This window comes from Heptranchias perlo, chromosome 31, assembly GCF_035084215.1.
Source record: "Heptranchias perlo isolate sHepPer1 chromosome 31, sHepPer1.hap1, whole genome shotgun sequence".
NCBI classification, from domain to species: domain Eukaryota; kingdom Metazoa; phylum Chordata; class Chondrichthyes; order Hexanchiformes; family Hexanchidae; genus Heptranchias; species Heptranchias perlo.
Window position 1 is genome coordinate 6,610,127 of NC_090355.1, and position 19,362 is coordinate 6,629,488.

Sequence of the window (19,362 nt, forward strand, 5' to 3'; positions counted from 1 at the left end):
CTCTGAAATGGCCGAGCAAGCCTCTCAGTTGTACAATCCCGCTACAGAAAGCACCACACGGACTGCAGCGGTTTAAGAAGGCGGCAATTAGGGATGGGCAATAAATGCTGTCCTTGCCAGCGATGCCCACATCCCATGAATAAATAAAAAAATGTAATTAAGACAACAGCCACTTAACCAATTTCTTAAATAAGACCTGCAGCTCAAAGGTATCACTGTGATGCTGTAAAGCCAAAAGTTTTGATTGGCTGTTTTAAAGCTATAAAACCTATTGCCCAATTTTGGTTGTCCTTTTTATTCAATTGGTCACTTTTTAATATTTGAATTGTCTTCAAGAGTTCTGATCATCTAAGGAAGTCAGCTTGCACCAATCATGTATTGAAAAATATTGAGATTAGCATCTCCGTTCTTGTTATGTACCAAGGGTTAAATTATGAGGAGAGATTACACAAACTAGGGTTGTATTTTCTGGAATTTAGAAGATCAAGGGGTGATTTGATGGAAGTTTTCAAAATATTGAGGAGGGGATATAGTCTAAACATTAGAGTCAGGACTTTCAGGAGTGAAGTTAGGAAACACTTCTACATGCAAAGGCTGGTAGAAGTTTGGAACTCTCTTCAGCAAACGACAGTTGATTGTTAATTATAAATCTGAGATTAATAGATTTTTGTTAACCAAAGGTGTTAAGGGATATGAGGCTAAGGCGGGCATATGGAGTTAGGTTTCAGATCAGCCAAGATCTCATTGAATGGCGGAACAGGCTCGAGGGGCTAAATGGTCTACTCCTGTTCCTATGTCCCCAAGAACGCAAGTTTGAATAAATTAGAAGAGTCCATTCAGTAATGATTGTAGCCTGTTTTGTAGGATCTGGAATACTGTAGTCCAGTTTAGTAGGATCCATCTCTTGCCCTTAAGCTCCATACCTATGTAAACCACTGGCCTTGGTGAAGGTGGCCTGCTGCTAGCTAGTGTCCACATTCTAGTAACATCAGAGAGATGTGGCCAGACAGACCACCTTGACAAGGTTCTGAGTGACATAGCACTACAAGAGTGACTATTGCCCAAGTTAGGCCTCCACATTTATGCTAGGAACAGCAAAGAAGATCTGAAGAGAACTCAATCCAAAGTGTTCCATCACCTTCTGCCTGTGAGAGAGTGTGTTTGGCTCTCAGTGTAAAGGCAGAATCAACCAACCATCTAGGGTTGCTGGAATATGAGTTAGACCCTGGGAAATTTGTTGACCATTCTTACTTCAGCAGTCACAAGAGTCAATTTGAAAGAAAGAAAGAACTTGCATTTGTATAGCGCCTTACAGCCAATGAAGTACTTTTGAATTGTAGTCACTGTTTTGATGTATGAAACGCAGCTGCCAATTTGCACACAGCAAGGTCCCACAAACAGCAATGTGATAATGACCAGATAATGTGTTTTCTTGATATTGGTTGAGGGATAAATATTGGCCAGGACACCGAAAGAACTCTTCATCGAATAGTGCCATGGGATCGTTTACGTCCACCCGAGAGGGCAGACTGGGCCTCGGTTTAAAGTCTCATCCGAAATATGGCACCTCCAGCTGTACAGCACTCCCTCAATACTGCAGTGAAATGTTAGCCTAGATTTTGTGCTTAAGTTCCTGGACTTGAACCCACAACCTGCTGTCTCAGTGGTGAGAGTGCTACCAATGAGCCATAGCTGACACCTAAATGAGACACATGCCCTTGTTCCAATTGTCTGCAGTAGCATGCAGTTGTGATGCCACCTATGATTTTTTTTTAAATTGTAAATTTTATATATTTAAAATGACACCCTCTTTAATTTTACTTAAGGAGGAATTCCTTGAGCTTGAATTATGTTTAGCTTGTTCGCTTCCTTAGGCGATTATCACGTCCTGATTGTCCTCTCTTGGTTCTACATAAAATATCTCCATTATAAGCCGTATTGATTCCCATTATTTTTTTGGAAACTCCCTCTTTTAACTTTTTTTTGGGAATGACAGTAGGTTTGGCTCCACTTTAGCATGCCTGTAAACTCAGTGATCCAAGGGTTTAAAAGATGATCCATGAAAGATGATTGTGGAATTGAGAATAGGATTGTTGACCTGGAGTACAAATCCCCAGGTTGAGTCATTTAGTCTGTCACTATCTCCTGATACGGGTGCAGCAGAATTTGTTCTTCCCATTCAGTCTCTGCCCCTCCTGCTGTTTAAACCATGCCTTGTTTCTCTGATCCCTTTGCAGGTTTTTAAAATGATTGTAAGCCTGGCTCCAACCGTAGTGGAGAACCTCATTCCTACTGACTGAAAGATACTTGGTTGGCACCCCATCTTTATCTGATTCCATTTCATTGTTTCCTCGGTTAACTATTTTAAGTTTAGTTTGAATGTACAATGCCATCAGGTGCTACATTTTCAAACAATGAGATGGAATTTGTTTTGCTGTGGGTGAAGGAGCAATAGTCGTATAAGGAACTTCTAAGGTACTGCACTTAAAAGCAGTAAAGTTGACGTTACAGTGTTAGGATTACCGCAGTGAGTCAATGCACATTGGAGTTCGTGTCCCGTGTAATGGCTATTAATTTGTGAATTTTCACCTTGACTGCATTGCTGTTTCTTCGAAGGGTCACGCAGCTCCTTGAGCGAATCAATGAGGTTGTGGAAGAGAGCAATCTGTTCGACCCTGATCGGCCAGGCCTCGAAGAAGAGCTGGAATCACTACGGCGTCACTTGGAATCAATGGACAATGATCCAAGCTCAGTGGAGAACCACTTCAATAGCAGTCACGGTAAGGAGCACTTATTTAGGGTCCATCCCTTAGAAGTACAAAGTGAGAATTGTAGCAGGGTGGAGGCTACAAACAAGCAACGGTACATGCTGACCAAAGTCAGAGGTCACAATTAAATTGTGAGGCCACATTGATTTTGGAACCATGGAGGAAAAAATAGAAGAAATTGGTTGGCAAAATATTATGTCACCTGCACTTTAAACAAACTAGCACTGCTTAGATATCTGTAAGTCATCATTTTTAGCCTAAAATCCATGGTGTCACAACTCCTATAACTCTTCCCTTGCACATGTGAATGAGTATGTATTGTTTTGTTGCTTTAAGAATCAAAACGAGTCAACTGAGGGATAAACAAACCTAAACCAAACTCACCAAAGTAGGTCATGCATTGTCAGATCTACAAGATTTCCCTTGGGTTTTTCTAGAAACTGAGGCAGAAGAGCTTTATTATGAAAGCTGATAATGAGCGTAATCTTCGATGTTGGAGTTCATTTTAACAGTACTTGTTGCAGTGTTCGTTTATTTCTATATTTAGATCCCCATTTAGATTAAATTATCTAAAATGCTTGATTTTTAAGACTCTCTTTCTTTTTAAAAAGTTTGATCAGGGATAACAGAGAGTGAAAGTACAAGCAATCTCAAAGATTGTATTAGATTTAGCAGGAAATAATTTTAACCTTACATCTCAGTTGAAAAACAACATTTTTCAAACAACCGCCCCATTTCCAATCTTCCGTTCCTCTCAAGTCCTTGAACATGTTATCGCTTCCCAAGTTCATGTCCATCTTTCCCACAACCCCATGTCTGAATCTTTCCAGTCAGGTTTTGGCCCTGACACACAACTGAAACAACCCTAATCAAAGTCATAAATGGCATTCTTTGTGACTGTGATCATAGTTTTTTTTATTTGTTCATGGGATGTGGGCGGCGCTGGCGAGGCCGGCATTTGTTGCCCATCCCTAATTGCCCTTGAGAAGGTGGTGGTGAGCCGCCTTCTTGAACCACTGCAGTCCGTGTGGGTTATGTTTTCTCATCTTCCTCAACCTCAGTGAATCGTTGACATGGTCGACCACACTATTTTCCCCCAATGCCTCCCTTCCGCTGTCCAGCTTAGTGGGACTGCCCTCGCTTGGTTCCGCTCTTAGCTATCTGATCGTAGCCAGAGCACCTGCAGTAATGGCTTCTTTCCCCATCCTGTACAGTTACCTCCGAAGCCCCCTCCCGGCAAGGTTCTGCCCTTGGCCCCCTCCTCTTGCTCATCAACAAGCTACCTTTTGGCATCATCATCCACAGGCATGGGGCCAAGTTCCACATGTACACTGATGCACCCAGCTCTCCACCACTTCTCTCGATACCTACACTGCCTCTGTGTTGTCAGACTACTTGTCTAACATCCGGTTTAGATGAGCCTCGGTGTCATTTTGACCTTGAACTGCACTTCTGACCCCGTATCCTCTCCATCACAAAGACTGTCTACTTCCACAAACGTGACCCACTGTTGCCCCCCACCTCGGTCCATCTGCTGGCTGAAACCCTCATTGATGCCTTTGCGTTGACTATTCTAATGCTCTCCTGCCCATCCTCCATCTTCCGTAAGCTGCAGCTCCCAAAATTCTGCTGCCCATATCTTATGGCATCATCATCCACAGGCATGGGGCCAAGTTGATGAGCTTGTTGATGAGCAAGAGGAGGGGGCCAAGGGCAGAACCTTGGGTGGGGGGGGGGGCTTCAGAGGTAACTGTACAGGATGGGGAAAGAAGCCATTACTGCAGATGCTCTGGCTACGATCAGTTAGCCAAGATTGAAAATTGGTTCATAGACAGGAAACAGAGAGTAGGAATAAATGGGTCTTTTTCGGGATGGCGGGCGGTAATTAGTGGGGTACCGCAGGGATCAGTGCTTGGGTCCCAGCTATTCACAATATATATCAATGATTTGGATGAGGGATCCAAATGTAATATTTCCAAGTTTGCTGACGACACAAAACTAGGTGGGATTGTGAGTTGTGAGGAGGATGCATAGAGGCTTCAAGGCGATTTAGACAAGTTGAGTGAGTGGGCAAATACATGGCAGATGCAGTATAATGTGGATAAATGTGAAGTTATCCACTTTGGAAGGAAAAACAGAAAGGCAGAGTATTATTTAAATGGTGATAGATTGGGGAATGTTGATCTACAAAGGGACCTGGGTGTTCTTGTACACCAGTCACTGAAAGCAAACATGCAGGTGCAGCAAGCAGTTAGGAAGGCAAATGGTATGTTGGCCTTCATTGCAAGAGGATTTGAGTATAGGAGCAAAGATGTCTTACTGCAGTTATACAGGGCCTTGGTGAGACCACACCTGGAGTATTGTGTGCAGTTTTGGATATACTTGCCATAGAGGGAGTGCAGCGAAGGTTCACCAGACTGAGCCCTGGGATGCAGGACTTTCGTATGAGGAGAGATTGGGTCGACTCGGCCCCTGTATTCACTCGAGTTTAGAAGAATGAGAGTGGATCTCATTGAAACATATAAAATTCTGACAGGTCTAGACAGACTGGATGCAGGGAGGGTATTTCCTCTGGCTTGGAGGAGGGGGTCCAGAACGAGGGGTCACAGTCTCAGGATACGGGGTAGGACATTTGAGATGAGGAGAAATTTCTTCACCCAGAGGGTGGTGAACCTGTGGAATTCTCTACCACAGAAGGCTGTGGAGGCCAAGTCACTGAATATATTTAAGATGGAGCTAGATAGATTTCTAGACACAAAAAGCAACAAGGGGTATGGGGAGAGAACGGGAATATGGTTTTGAGATAGAGGATCAGCCATGATCATATTGAATGGCAGAGCAGGCTCGAAGGGCCGAATGGCCTACTCCTGCTCCTATTTTCTATGTTTCTATCCTGCACCAGGCCCCCTTTTGCTCTTATCACTGTCCTCACTGACCTACATTGGCTCCTGGTATCCGAATGCTTCAAGTTTAAAATTCTTATCTTCATGTTTAAATCTCTTCAAAACCTTGCCCCTTCCTATCTATACTTCTTCCAGCCCTACACTAACGCCTCCTCTGAGCTCTCTGTTCCTCCGACTGTGGCCTCTTGTGCATCTTCCCTCCCTTTGCCCCATCGTTGGAAGCCATGACTTCAATCGCCTTGACCCAATGCTCTAGTATCTCCATCCTAAACCATTTTGTCTCTCCACCTTCCTCTCCTCCTTTAAGGCCATCCTTAAAACCCACCCCTTGGACCTAGTTTTTGGTCACCCCTGCTAATATCTCCTTTAGCTTGGCTTCTAGTTTTCTCATTACACCTCAGTGAAGCACCTTGGGATATTTTTCGACATTCAAAGGTGCTATATAAATGCAATTTGTTATATTGCTATTTTAGGTTACTTCTGTTTATATTTAATGCTTGTAATAAACTGAATTTGTGCTTTTAACCTGAACCATATAATATGAAACCTTCATGTTTTCCACTTAAGGAAGATAGCAGGATTAGATGGGTATTCCTTGCTACTTTCAATGTATAACCCATTGGTACAAAGGTATATTGTTAACCCTAGAGCATTCTATTCCTGTTCATTGAGTGCTGTAAATTGTAAGTTTTGGATCATAGGGAACGGAGTTTACCTATGGAAATTGTAATTTGCAGTGAGCACAGGTAGAGGTCTGGGATTGACCTCAATTGTAACAGTAACTAATTATCCCTGGAATTCCCATTAATGTCGTTGTTGAGAATTTCCATTCCATCACAGAACCTGCTGGAATGTTCTTCATCCCCAGAAGTAGATAGGAGCATTTTCAAATCTGTTTAGAGTGTGAACACTGGAAATCTGACAGATAAACAGAAAATGCTGGAAATACACAGCATCTAAAAACAGAAAAGCTGAATTAACATTTCAAGTGCAAACCCTTAATCAGAACTTGAGCTCATTAAATAGTTGTGCACAGTACTGCATTCGATGCACTTTGTTTAGCTTCTTAACTAGGTATTAGAGGCCACTCTTAACTGGGGGGTTGTTTATATCAATGGTTCATCTACTCGTCCTTTTAATACTGGGATTCCTGTTCCTCTGGGGTACACTAACCCTTCCTGACCACGGAGTGAGTTGGCTGCAGTTTGTGTTTGGATCAATGGCACCTCCTTAGAGTATGGGAAGGTCAGAGAGTATATTATGATATATTTTATGATGCTGAAAAACATAACAAATCAGTCAAAGGATTGGTGACATTGCATAAATGAGGCCAGTGCCCTGTGTCCAATATGATGTAGATGATTGCAGATTCTGTCCTTCAGTTCATGCTGGGAATCACTGATAGCTACCTAGGAACTATGCAAAGGCTACTGTTACTTCACCAAATGATACGCAATAGTTATATTGTGTTTGGGAAGCAAGTATAGTTTTAAAACTAGCTGTGTCCTCTAAGAGCAGTATATTTCAACAGATTTTTCTTGCATGCTGCTTTGGTGCCAGTTTATTGAGACCCACCTGCAGGTTTGGAATTTTTGTCCGTGGTATATTCATGCACATCTAGATGTAGATGAGCAGTAAACTAGTGACTGGGTTTGTCAATGTTCTTTCCATTCCGCTCTCCTCCATCCCCTGCACTGTCTATTTATTATTTGAGAAGGTTAGGTGAAGAACCAAGAACTATTATACAGGCAATACCAAGGTTGAAATGGGTTGGAGAGAAGACGGATGAAATCAAGAAATTGTGGATAGTGTGTTTTAGGACCTCAAGACGTCCCAAAGTGCTTCACAGCCAATTAAGTACTTTGTATAGTGTCGTCACTGTTGTAACGTAGGGAAATGTGGCATCCAATTTGGACACAAACAGCAATGGGATTATAATGACCGGATAATGTATTTTAGTGATGTTGGTTGAGAGATGAATAAAGGGTAGGACATTGTGAGAACTCCCCTGCTCTTCTTCGAAGAGTACCATGGGATCTTTACGTCCACCTGAGAAGGTGGACGGGGTCTTGGTTTAATGTCTCATATGAAATACGGCACCAAACATAGGTTTTAAAAGCTTGCATATTGTAGAAAGAAGGGAAACCCGGTGAAGGCAAGGAGTTTCACGGTTTTGAGGTCCTGGTGTCGAATGGATTATAGTAGGAGATTGTTTAATGAGTTTTGATTTTAACACAGTGAGGATGCAGTTTGCTTAGGAGGACCTATTTAAGTTTAGGAGAGGAAATTTCAGAGGAGCTCTCATCATAGTAGTGGTAATAAAATGGTGAGAGATCAGAAAGATTGCAATGAAGAGAAAGAGTCGTTGAGCCTGGAGGTGGGAGCAGGTGTCTCATTATAAGACAAGTCTTATATAAAAAAAAAGGAAAATCTGGCTATAAATTTGCTGTGATCTCTCTTCTCCCCCCCTCCCCCCCCACCCACTGAAAAGAATTGGCAGTATCACCAAAGGTAGGACATTGCATCTTGGCTTAACCGTGACATTACAAATATTCTTGGAAGGGTGGGGGAGGGAATGAATGAAAGGGTAGGGTTGGACGGGTGGTGGTTCTGGAGTTGAGGTGTGCAGGAGCAGGTAATTTTCTGGGTAAACTGCAGGATCCTTTCCTAGCACTGATTGCAGAATCATTGCAGGGCAGATTCTTTAGGATTAGAGCCTTCAAATTCTGAGGCACCTCATTCTGCCCTCTTCTGGCAGCACTTTAAGGTACTTGAGGTGGGCTGTTGTCTCTGGAGCTGCTGAGACTTACCTAAAGGGGCCAGAAGAATACTGAGCGCTTGAAGCTTGAAATGAAAAAAGCCCCCCCCCTCCACCGGATGACCCAGTGGGTAAAGACACTGCCTGTGGAGCACTGAACCTGACAGACCAGGTTGATCTCAGTTGACGAAACAGTAGGATCGATACAATTGATCTTAGGTCCCACACCCCCGCGCAGGGTTCTAACAGCCAGGGTTCCCGCTCCCGACTGCTTATCAGTGACTCCTGCTGCGAAACTGCCTGTGTGCAGGATGTCGAGTGAGGACAAACGCATGTCAATTCTTAAATCTCCATGCTACCACTTGAATATTCACTTGGATTAGATACTGGAGGGCAGCCAAAGTTTGTGCAACTGTGCCCAAGCATCAACCAGAGCCTTCAGAACTGAAGGGAAGAAAGAGCTTGCGTCAGGACGACACAAAGTGCTTCACAATGCAACACATCTGAAGTGTAGACACTGTTATATAAACAAAAACAACAGAAAATTTGTACCTAGTAAAGTCCCACATAAGATGAATCACCAGTTTATGCATTTTGGTGGTGTTGGTTAAGGGATGAATGTTGGCCAGGACACCTGCTCTCCTTTGGAAAAGTGCCATGGGATTTTTTACATCTACTTGAACAGGTGGACGGGGCCTTGATTTAACGTCATCCGAAAGTCGGCATCTCCGACAATGCAGCACTCCCTCAGTAGGACTATGAAGCAGCTTAGGTTACATGCTGAAGTCCTGGAATGGGGCTTGAACCCATAATCTTATGACTGAGGTTGAGAGCACCAGCACTGAGCCAAATTGACACAAGTTGGGCAAGAGAAAGGATTCTTCTGGCCGCTCCTGGAGATATCAGTGGCACGCAAGGTCATGTATGGGGACACTTTTGGAGCCAGGAAGAGGAATTCCGGAGCCCTAAAGGCAGCTATAACATTAAAAGTGGAAGCCCCATGACTTTGAGTTTTACAGGTATTGGGACCAGGAATTTTATTCTGACAGTTTCTAATGACTAGAGGTAAAGTTTCAAATCCGTTTCTATTTGCTAGAGGCTGTGATTTGCATGTTGGAGAGGTCTTCATATTTATTTAAAGCTGCCAATTCATGTGGATGAGTTTTTTTTTTGCTGCTGTGTCATGTCTGGAATGGCAACAGCACCTTGAGCAGTTGTGGTGCGCCTACAGTCCCTTAGAGGGAGTTGGTAAAACGGCAACACCTTGGTGCCAAGCAGTAGGTCGGGAAACTGGGAAAGCAAGTGTGAGTAGGAAGAATGGTGGTGCGGGAATAGGAGGAAAGGGGCAGGTTTGACTGTAGCATTTCTCTTTTTATTTCAGGTGGGATGGAGCAGTTGTACGGTTAGGGAAAGTGGGGAGGGGGTGGTATTTTGGTCTGTGGTGGGTAAACAGTTATTAGTGGCTCAGGTGAGGACCAAATGAATTAATTCAGCAGGTATCAAGGTTGGCTGTTTCCCCATGTCTGCCTCTAAATAAGCCATGTCGTTAAAGGAGGATGGCACAGTACTAAATATCACCTCCATCATTAAATGTAAAAAGACTAACCACATTCTGCAACAAGGACTGAAGCAGCAAAAGCATTTTTTTTTAAATTCAAAAAGCCAAAAAAGAAAGACCTTTCTTGGCGAGGCCAGTCTGTTCCTTTATGATAGACATCACTTAACTGGCAGCTTTGGAAGCAGTTGTGCCAGGTCTTTAATGGGGGCAGTCTGCCCCTGATCTGCACCCAGTGTTTATTACAGGAAATCTGTGTGCAAAGCCGTCTGATATTCATCTGCATGTAATTTCAGTTACTGCATCCGTTTCAAGTGCAGCCACCAGGAGAGCCAGACAGGATATTCAAAGGTAGTACTGTTTGGGCACAGGCAACGGGGAAAAAACATCTGCGCCTGTTTTTCCTGTGCATAGCACCCACTGTGCATAGCCCAGGAAAATCTATCCAGTGTTTCCATTGTGGAACTGAGCATCTTATTTCGTTTGAGAAAATGGTAGGTAAGTTCGATGTTAGATGGTTGTAAACATAGGAATAGGAGTAGGCCATTCAGCCCCTCGTGCCTGCTCCGCCATTTGATAAGATCATGGCTGATCTGTGATCTAACTCCATATACCCGCCTTTGGTCCATATCCCTTAATACCTTTGTCAAAAAGCTATCTATCTCAGATTTAAATTTAGCAATTGAGCTAGTATCAATTGCCGTTTGCGGAAGAGAGTTCCAAACTTCTACAACCCTTTGTGTGTAGAAATGTTTTCTAATCTCACTCCTGAAAGGTCTGGCTCTAATTTTTAGACTCTGTTCCCTACTCCTAAAATCCCCAACCAGCGGAAATAGTTTCTCTCTAGCCACCCTATCTGTTCCCCTTAATATCTTATAAACTTCAATCAGATCACCCCTTAACCTTCTAAACTCTAGAGAATGCAACCCCAATTCATGTAATCTCTCCTTGTAACTTAACCCTTGAAGTCCGGGTATCATTCTAGTAAACCTACGCTGCACTCCCTCCAAAGCCAATATGTCCTTCCGAAGGTGCGGTGCCCAGAACTGCTCACAGTACTCCAGGTGCGGTCTAACCAGGGTTTTGTATAGCTGCAGCATAACTTTTGCCCCCTTGTACTCTAGTCCTCTAGATATAAAGGCCAACATTCCTTCGCCTTCTTGATTATTTTCTGCACCTGTTCATGACACTTCAATAATCTATGTACCTGAACCCCTAAGTCCCTTTGGACATCCACTGTTTTTAACTTTTTACCATTTAGAAAGTAAATGTGGCGAGTTTATGGGCATTAGTTTACACACTGAGCCTTGCCAACATTTAATTTTGCCTCCTTGCTCTCCGGTGTGTCTGTTGGCCGTTTAGTTTTCCGATTTATGCCCACTTGTGGTAATACCAATGTCTGGAAGAGACTGCTGTAGAAGGAGAACCTTTAGAACTGTTTGGATGACTCTCTGCTTCACTGCAGTATAAAAAGGCTGTCATTATACACTGCTTTTTAATAATGGTTTAATAAGTAATTCCTTTCCCTCAAAGGGATTCTTAGTGCAGTGAATAATCATTGCAGGTTTAATATGTAAAGACATTAACTGACCTTGCGCAATCCCACTGAGTTATGACGTGTGAGGTTTATTGATAGAACGTGTTCACAGAGCTTCAGACCAGCTGAGATATGCTGTTAACTACTGTCTGCAGTGTTTGTGTCGGCATGAGTCTTTCACAAACAACCTGAACTGACAACTGTGTTTTGCTTTACATAGAATTACATAGAATTTACAGCAGAAACGCCATTCAGCCCAATTGGCCTGTGCTGGTGTTTATGCTCCACACGAGTCTCCTCCCACCCTACTTCGTCTATCCCGATCAGCATATGCTTCTATTCCTTTCTCCCCCGCATGTTTATCGAGCTTCCCCTTAAATGCATCTATGATAGTAGTCTCAACTACTCCATGTGGTAGCGAGTTCCACATTCTAACCGCTCTCAGGGTAAAGAAGCTTTGATCTATCTTTGCTTTGTACTGCTGATAGGAAATTTGCTCGGGTATGGTTCTACTGGTGTCTAATGCCCTCCAGCAACTTACTAAGTGGCCCTCATTCACGTGGTAATCTAGACAGTGAGTACTTAACTGGTGGGCATCTCTGCGCAGCTCAATACTGCCGTCATCCGACATCCACATGCTCGCAAGGGTCGCTGGACAGCAATCGAGCTGGAACCCAGGCTGATTTTTTTTTTAGCCTCCTCCCTAGCCTAGATATACTGAGGCCGATATCGGGGTAGTATTTCAACTGCTGCCCCAGCTGAGGTTGGTTAAGTCATCACAGAGCGGGGACTGCACCTGGCACCTCTTGGTTTGTAGGGCTCCTCCTACATCTGATGGTGTCATTAGGCCTCGGTTGAAGCTAGCCCTATCCTTTTTAAGAAATAATAATAATGGAATATAAATTGCAGTGATTTCGGTGACAGGATAACACGTGTACTGTACTTAGTTTTCTGAAGACTAATAACTCACTAAAAAGGGCTGCATTTTCTTGAAAATTACAGCTGAAATGTGACATGGTGCCATATGTGGATTGACACCCCCCGCATTGTGTGTTCTTGATCTTGAATAGCTGCTTGGGAGGAGCATGGACCAGCTGGTTGCTTAAAGAGGGAGAGGGGGTCATCTTGAGATGCTTCTGTGTCCTTTCTAGTGAAGGCTAGGGAGCAAGTTATCTTTCTACGCTCAGTGTGAGAATGATACGTGGCATGGGGAGACACACTGAAATGAGGGGGGGTGTGTGTATGTTATCTAAACCTGAGAACTATATTACTGTTTCTTAATAGGCCCCCCCAAAACTGTTGATATTACAGCACTCTTTATCACTGACGCAAGGGATAATAACATGAGATTTTCTCAGAACAAGAAAAGACAATTAAGCTATCCAAGCCTACCCATTTTTTTGGATATTGATCAACTCCAGCGAACTTGCCTTCTCTCTCCTCTGCAAAAACATATCTTGAACCCATTTATAGTATCTGCTTCAAAGGCTTTCACTATAACTTATTCCACTGGAACATGCCATCACAGTAGTGTTAAATCTGCTCTGTACTCTAGCAACGGGAAATTACCCTCTTTGTAATATTGAGTAAACCTGGGTGAAACTGAGATTAACATAGTTTTCATCGGGGCTTCAGTGCTTTCTGGAGTTAAGTAGAGTTGTTGATGTAACTCACTGCCCTGTTTCCTGAATTTGTTGTTTCTGGGAGTACTGGAAACTCGTTGAACGATTACACTACAAAGGAGTGATTGTTAAGTGGCCAGGTATGTTCTTCCTGCATCCTGTTGCTGTACCGATTAAAGAGAAAGATGACTAGGTAGGGGAATTGAGTGTTTATTATCCTAACAGTGCAGCTTTGATTATTCGGTGTAACAGGGTGATGAAGAAAGGAAGGACATAATTAAGGTCAAGAAATTGAATGTGCAGCTTCAAGATTTTCTTTTTAGTTATTGGTTGAAATGAATCTGTGAGCATTGTAGAAATGTAAACATAATGTTGCATATTCTACTAACAGTGGTTGTCCAACATGTAGCCTTTTTAGCATTCACCTGGACTCGAGCTCATGCAATAATACAAGCCATGTATTGCGTTATAGAGTAGTGTTTGACGAGTGTACTTGTAATACAGAGCCAGCTTGGCTGAGTGGTAGCCCTCTTGTCTCTGAGTCAGGAGGTTGTGGGTTCAAGCCCTACTCCAGAACTTGAGTATTTAATCTAAGCTGACATTTCAGGGCAGTAGTGAGGGAGTGCTGCACTGTTGGAGGTGCTGGTTTTCAGATGAGACGTTAAACCGAGGTCCCGTCTACCTGTTCGGATGGACACAAAAGATCCTATGGTACCGTTCGAAGAAGAGCAGGGGAGGTTTCCCAGTTTTGTTACTATCATTGATCCTTCAACCAATGCCACGAAAACAGATTATCTGGTCGTTTATCTCACTGCTGTTTGTGGGATGTCGCTGTGCACAAATTGGCTGCTGTGTTTGCATAGATAATAACAGAAATTACAATTCAAAAAGTAATTCATTACCTCTGAAGTGCTGTGGGACATTTGGAGGATGTAAAAGGTGCTATGTAAATGCAATTCTTTCTTCTCTTTCATTACTAATGGGCATAAAATACTACAGCATGTATCCAGGGCACCAATAGCTTCTTTAATCTAGTATTAGCATTTCAGTAAAAGCCTCTAATTCATATTAATGCAGCTTGATCTCATGTGATTAGAAGACACATAGATGTCAATAACACCGCATTTTACAGCAATAGCCATCAAACATAATTGATGTTTCAGAATATTTATTCAGCAAAGCTATTGAAGTAAGATTAAGAGCATCAGGGCTTTTAAAGAAGCTGATTCTCTCGAGTATAGATGAGTTTCAGTCACTGTTCCCTTGTAAAAGACCCATAGTGTTCTCTGAATAAGATTATCGATTGTAACTTTTATTTTGGATTTGATAGAACTTTCAGAGTTTAAAGCTTTGGCTTTAATTATTTTTGCCTTCGCTCCTGTATCTTTTGTTAGGGTTCACTCTTGGATCAGTTGTAAAGGACCGGGCTGAACTGCAACACTTCTTGACACACAACTTGTCCATGTCCAATGAAACAGCCGGACTCTTACTGGGATCAAGCGTCAATTTGAAGGAGGTAAGGGAAACCAGAATGAAATGTGTGGTTGACCAGATAAATTTCAACACCAGTACTTGTTTGGTACCAATGGGAAGAGGCAGGTGTATGGACAAGCATGCATCATGTACACTGTCGCGTAGTATATTCATCTGTAGAAGACAACAGCAGGAGCGTCCAATCCTGAATCACGTTATTTCTCTCCTGATCTTCCTGTTGTGGTTGATCTGGCCCATTTTACCAATACGCATGAACACGTATTTACTATTGAGACAAGAACTTATAAATTGTTATGCAGGTATTTTTGCTTCTAGGGATTGTTTAAGGTAACGCACTGAATCTCAAGCAATACTATTGTAAATAAGATTTTACTTTGCTTGATTTATGGTATCTCTTGGTGAAGTTATTCATTCAATGAGTGAGAGGATCTACAATCGGAGAATCAGGAGATTGATTTAAACCCTGTTAATTAATGGTGCCAAACCTGCTGCTGATCGTAATCGGGAAAGAAAATGTAATTTAAACAAAATGTCAGAACGGCTGTGTTTTGCCATCTGCTCTGCAGGCTGCAATCCAATTATCTATTTGCAGCCAGAGGATGGAAGCAGGGGCAACTTTTGCACAATATTTATTTTTTTAGCTGCTCCTAGGCAGAGGTGTTGTGCTTAAACTTCAAGTGCAGCCGTATGAATGAAAAAAAAATATGCTGAACCTCATTTATAATATAGATTTTTTTTCATAGAAGGCTCTGCTCATTTTCAGTTTTGCACTCCCTCCTCCTGCAGGCGGCCAAAATAAACCTGTCAACTGTCCACCCAAGTACTTCCTGCCCCTGTTTCAGTGTATACCATGATTGTGGTAGTTTTTGGAGTACTAATTGATAGCAATTTAAACTGGTAGCGGTAGATGTTGACTTTGTGCGATAGTGTAAAATGGGTGATAGCGAGTTGGCAGCCCCTTTGAAGTCAATGGAAATAAAAATGGGGAGAGATGTAAAATGGGTTGCCGACTCGCTATTGCCCATTTTACACTATCGCACAAAGTTAAGATCTACTCTGTGGAGTTTATCCCAGCACTCCATGTGCAATGGTGGTTGCACAATTTTTTGGAACTTTTTTTTTGGTGTACATATGGCTAGATTTATATTACTGGCCAGACAGGAGACAACTGTGCTGGCAGTGGCCATGTTTTTTAGTCACATTTTGACTGAACTCACTGGCAGGAAAAGCCATTTCTATGGCTGCTACCATAGAGATAGGTTTAATTTAAGTTGGTTTACTTGATGTTGGCATCTCCGATGTCATTTTTTTGATTCTCTGTGCAGTCCTGAACACAGCGCTGCCTGTTCTGTACATGCAAGTGTGCAATGTGAGATCTGGGATTAATTACAGATCAGAATGAGCCTCTTGTAGGTTTTGTCACTCGCACATCTGTGGGCCTAAAACCAGTTGTGGCCTGCACAAATGTTTTTGACTTATTCAGCTGTTCATTAGCTTACATTTATATTAAAAATCTTCTTTAGTGCCCCTATTTCCTGTTGTCAGGACTTTGTCACTTCTTTCTCTCATTATTCCCCATTCAATTTTGTTTTCAACTGCCACTGTGTAATTGTAAGCTCAGGCCACTGGGCTTTATGAAGCTAGTTTCTGAATCTCTCTCTCAGCTCTTTCAGCATCTTGTATCTATTATGCATTAAAAATGGTGATTGGTTGCAAAATTTTAATGGTATTGCGTCTGTGAGCATAATGTTTTGCCACCTAATGTTATGTGACCACCAGTCAAGCCCTGTATGTTAGTTCTAACTGTAGTACTTAACATTCACCACAATGCATTTCCCAGAGAAGCGGACACCTTGGTAAAGGTAAGTAAAGGTGAGTCCATTATACTCACATTAGGACCCACAGATAGCCATGTGCTCACACTCCCTTTCGCTCCTGTTCTTGCTAAGTAGCGTGGGTGCTATTCCTGGGGCTTACTGCACTCACCAGTCCCTTCTGCTTAACAGATGCTGCTGCTGTGCCTCTCTTCTCTCAGCGTTTTGTTAAATGGCTAGCCTGACCATTCTGTCTGCCCTTACTTGATTACTCGCCGGCCTGCCCACACACCTCTTTGGTCTTGCAGTACTGCTGCCTTGACACTCAATGCCACCTCCCCCAATAGCTCCGTGGTAACCAGAGGGAAAAGCTGGTTGTCAGTGTTGTTTCTCCCCATCGCTGCCGACAGCCTTGTATTTAATTAATTTTTCCCAGAGAAGCCATAATATTTACTAAATTAATATTCCCAGTATATAACAAAAATCTTAAATTCATCAATTAACTGTGAGTAACGCCACGGCAGTTCACCAGTGGATCATAAAAAGAGCACTGACAAGTTATGCTGCTATAATTCAAAGTAATAAAAGAAAGAAACACAGTTCGATAAGTTGTATTAGAAATGGTAAAGACACGAGAAGTAGTTGGCAGAATGTATGTGTGTGTGAAAAAAGAAAGACTTGCATTTATATAGCACCATTCATGACCTCAGGATGTCCCAAAATGCTTTGCAATGAAATACAGTACTTTTGAAGTGTAGTCACTGTTGCAATTTAGGAAATGCGGCAGCCAATTTGCCCACAGCAAGCTCCAACAAACAGCAGCGAGATAATGACAAGATTATCTATTTTAGTGATGTTGGTTGAGGGATAAATATTGGCCAGGATGTTGGGGAGAACTTCCCTGTTCTTCTTCAAAATGGTGCCATGGGATCTTTTATGTCCACCTGAGAGGGCAGATCAGTGTCTCAGGCAGTTTAACGTCTCATCCGATAGACGACACCTCTGACAGTGTAGGGTGTGGGACAGAAGATCTAGAATTGTACACACCCATCCCAAAGAAATACCTACCGTGAGAATTTGGGGGCTGTTTTTTTATTTTTTTCGTTAAAAATGGTGAATTCTGGTCAAGTTTAAATGCCTTTTTTTAAACTTCACAATGGTTAAATTTTTAACCTGAGAAATGATTGAAAAAATTAGGCACATCGTTTTGAGTAAACCAATCATTTCCCCAAAAGCCATCTTGAGCCCCTATTCACCGAGCACTCCCCTCCTCCCCCATTCTTGCAGATCACATGCGCGCGCCCCCCCCGCCCAATTCCCTGAACACCCAGCTATGACACAAATCTGTTGCTACATAGGGTGGAACTGCGCAGATCTTGCAAAAGTATCAAGAGATTGAAGCCCAGAGCAGAATTCCATCCTCCGGAAGAGCAGCACAATTAAGTCAGAGCCAGAAGCAGGGTTATCTTTTTGCAAAGTGTAGGCCTGACTATACTTATGGGGAAGAGAAGTTATGCAGCTTTGTCGTGTTTGTGTTTGGGGGTAAAATTCTGCTTTGTAGTGGTCCATCCAGTGAATATCACAAACTTTGGGGAGGAGGTGGGAGGGGTGCGGGTGAATGAGAGTTAAATTTACCATTGTCAAGATCATGGCCCTGGGTGATCATAGATCATGTGACCCTTACAGAAAATTTGTTGGTGCCAAATTTTGTGGTGGTTTAGATGGGATATTTGGTTATGATCCTCCCACTGTCCTGCCACATTGGAGTAAGCACCTCAGATGGATCAGCAGATCATTCACAGTCGGTTGGTGAACAGTTGTCGAGCTGCAGTAGAATGATAGGGGAGATCATGAAAAAACCATCACTATTCTGATAGTTCCTATGATTATGAACCATGATCAGGTGTGATGGACCACGGTTAAATCCTCACTTAAATGCCAATTAGGGGGCTTTCATCCAAGGAACTGATTTTTTTTTTTCTCTTTCTGTGCTTATTGTTGCCATTTGTATCATGGATAAATGTAGTCATGTGGTCTGGGGCTTGCTGTGTATGATTTCCAGTTTGCAAGCCAAAAATACCTAATTTGTTCCACATATATGATGATGCTAGAATGCGAGCCCACAGCGTTTAATTATATTAACTTCAGTGGATGATGTTAAAGGTTGGCACAATAGGATTGACAAAAAGCATCACATGAAAAGACTGCAGGTCTCAAAATATTGGTACACCCCTTATCAGGTCAGTTTCCTATTCCTGTTAATGATGATTAAGATTTTCTAACAGCCAAGGCAAGGTTTCCCATACTGGTGCGAAGTCCATGTCAACAGAAATAGAGTGCAGTCTGTCCATTCCAACATAAATAACAATTCTTTGCTCTTAACTTTAAGTAGGGCTGGGGAAAGTTACAAAGATTGGGCTAGTTCATGGAGGGATTTAACACAAGAATGAGAATTTTAAATTTGAGGCATTGGGGGACTAAGATGTTGGTCAGCGGGGAAAGGAGTGATGACTTCACATGGGATAGGATTTGGGCAGCTGAGGTTTCGATGAGCTGAACATTACAGAGGGTGGAGGATGGGGTGGTGGGGGGTGGTGATGGGGCAGTGGAAGGAAGAGAAAGGAGAGTTTCATCAAGGACCACCACCACTGGTGTTTGGAGATGACCATGGGTTGGACTGCCTTGCCAAACTGGCCGAGCAAGTTGGCACGGATTCACAGGCCGACTTGGCAGTGGGGTGAGAACAAAAATGGGGAGGGAAGGAAAGATTACAGGCAAAATGAATGTTAATGAATGAAGTCAGGTGAAACTGATTTTAAAAATGCGTATTTCACAGTTTAACTGTGAAGTAATTACTTCATAATAACGAATGTTCAATCTATTATATTCTGATGGAAAGCAGCTCTGTTAT

The 19,362-nt window shown here is 42.6% G+C and overlaps 1 protein-coding gene across 1 annotated transcript in view; it reads left to right on the forward strand.

Moving 5' to 3' along the window:
• Positions 1-19,362, forward strand: part of abca2 (ATP-binding cassette, sub-family A (ABC1), member 2) — a 457,180-nt gene that overhangs the window by 182,843 nt on the left and 254,975 nt on the right. The window contains exons 5-6 of the mRNA XM_067969563.1: positions 2,617-2,780; positions 14,538-14,659. Coding sequence (XP_067825664.1) covers positions 2,617-2,780; positions 14,538-14,659 — 286 coding nt within the window. The remainder of the gene's footprint in view (positions 1-2,616; positions 2,781-14,537; positions 14,660-19,362) is intronic.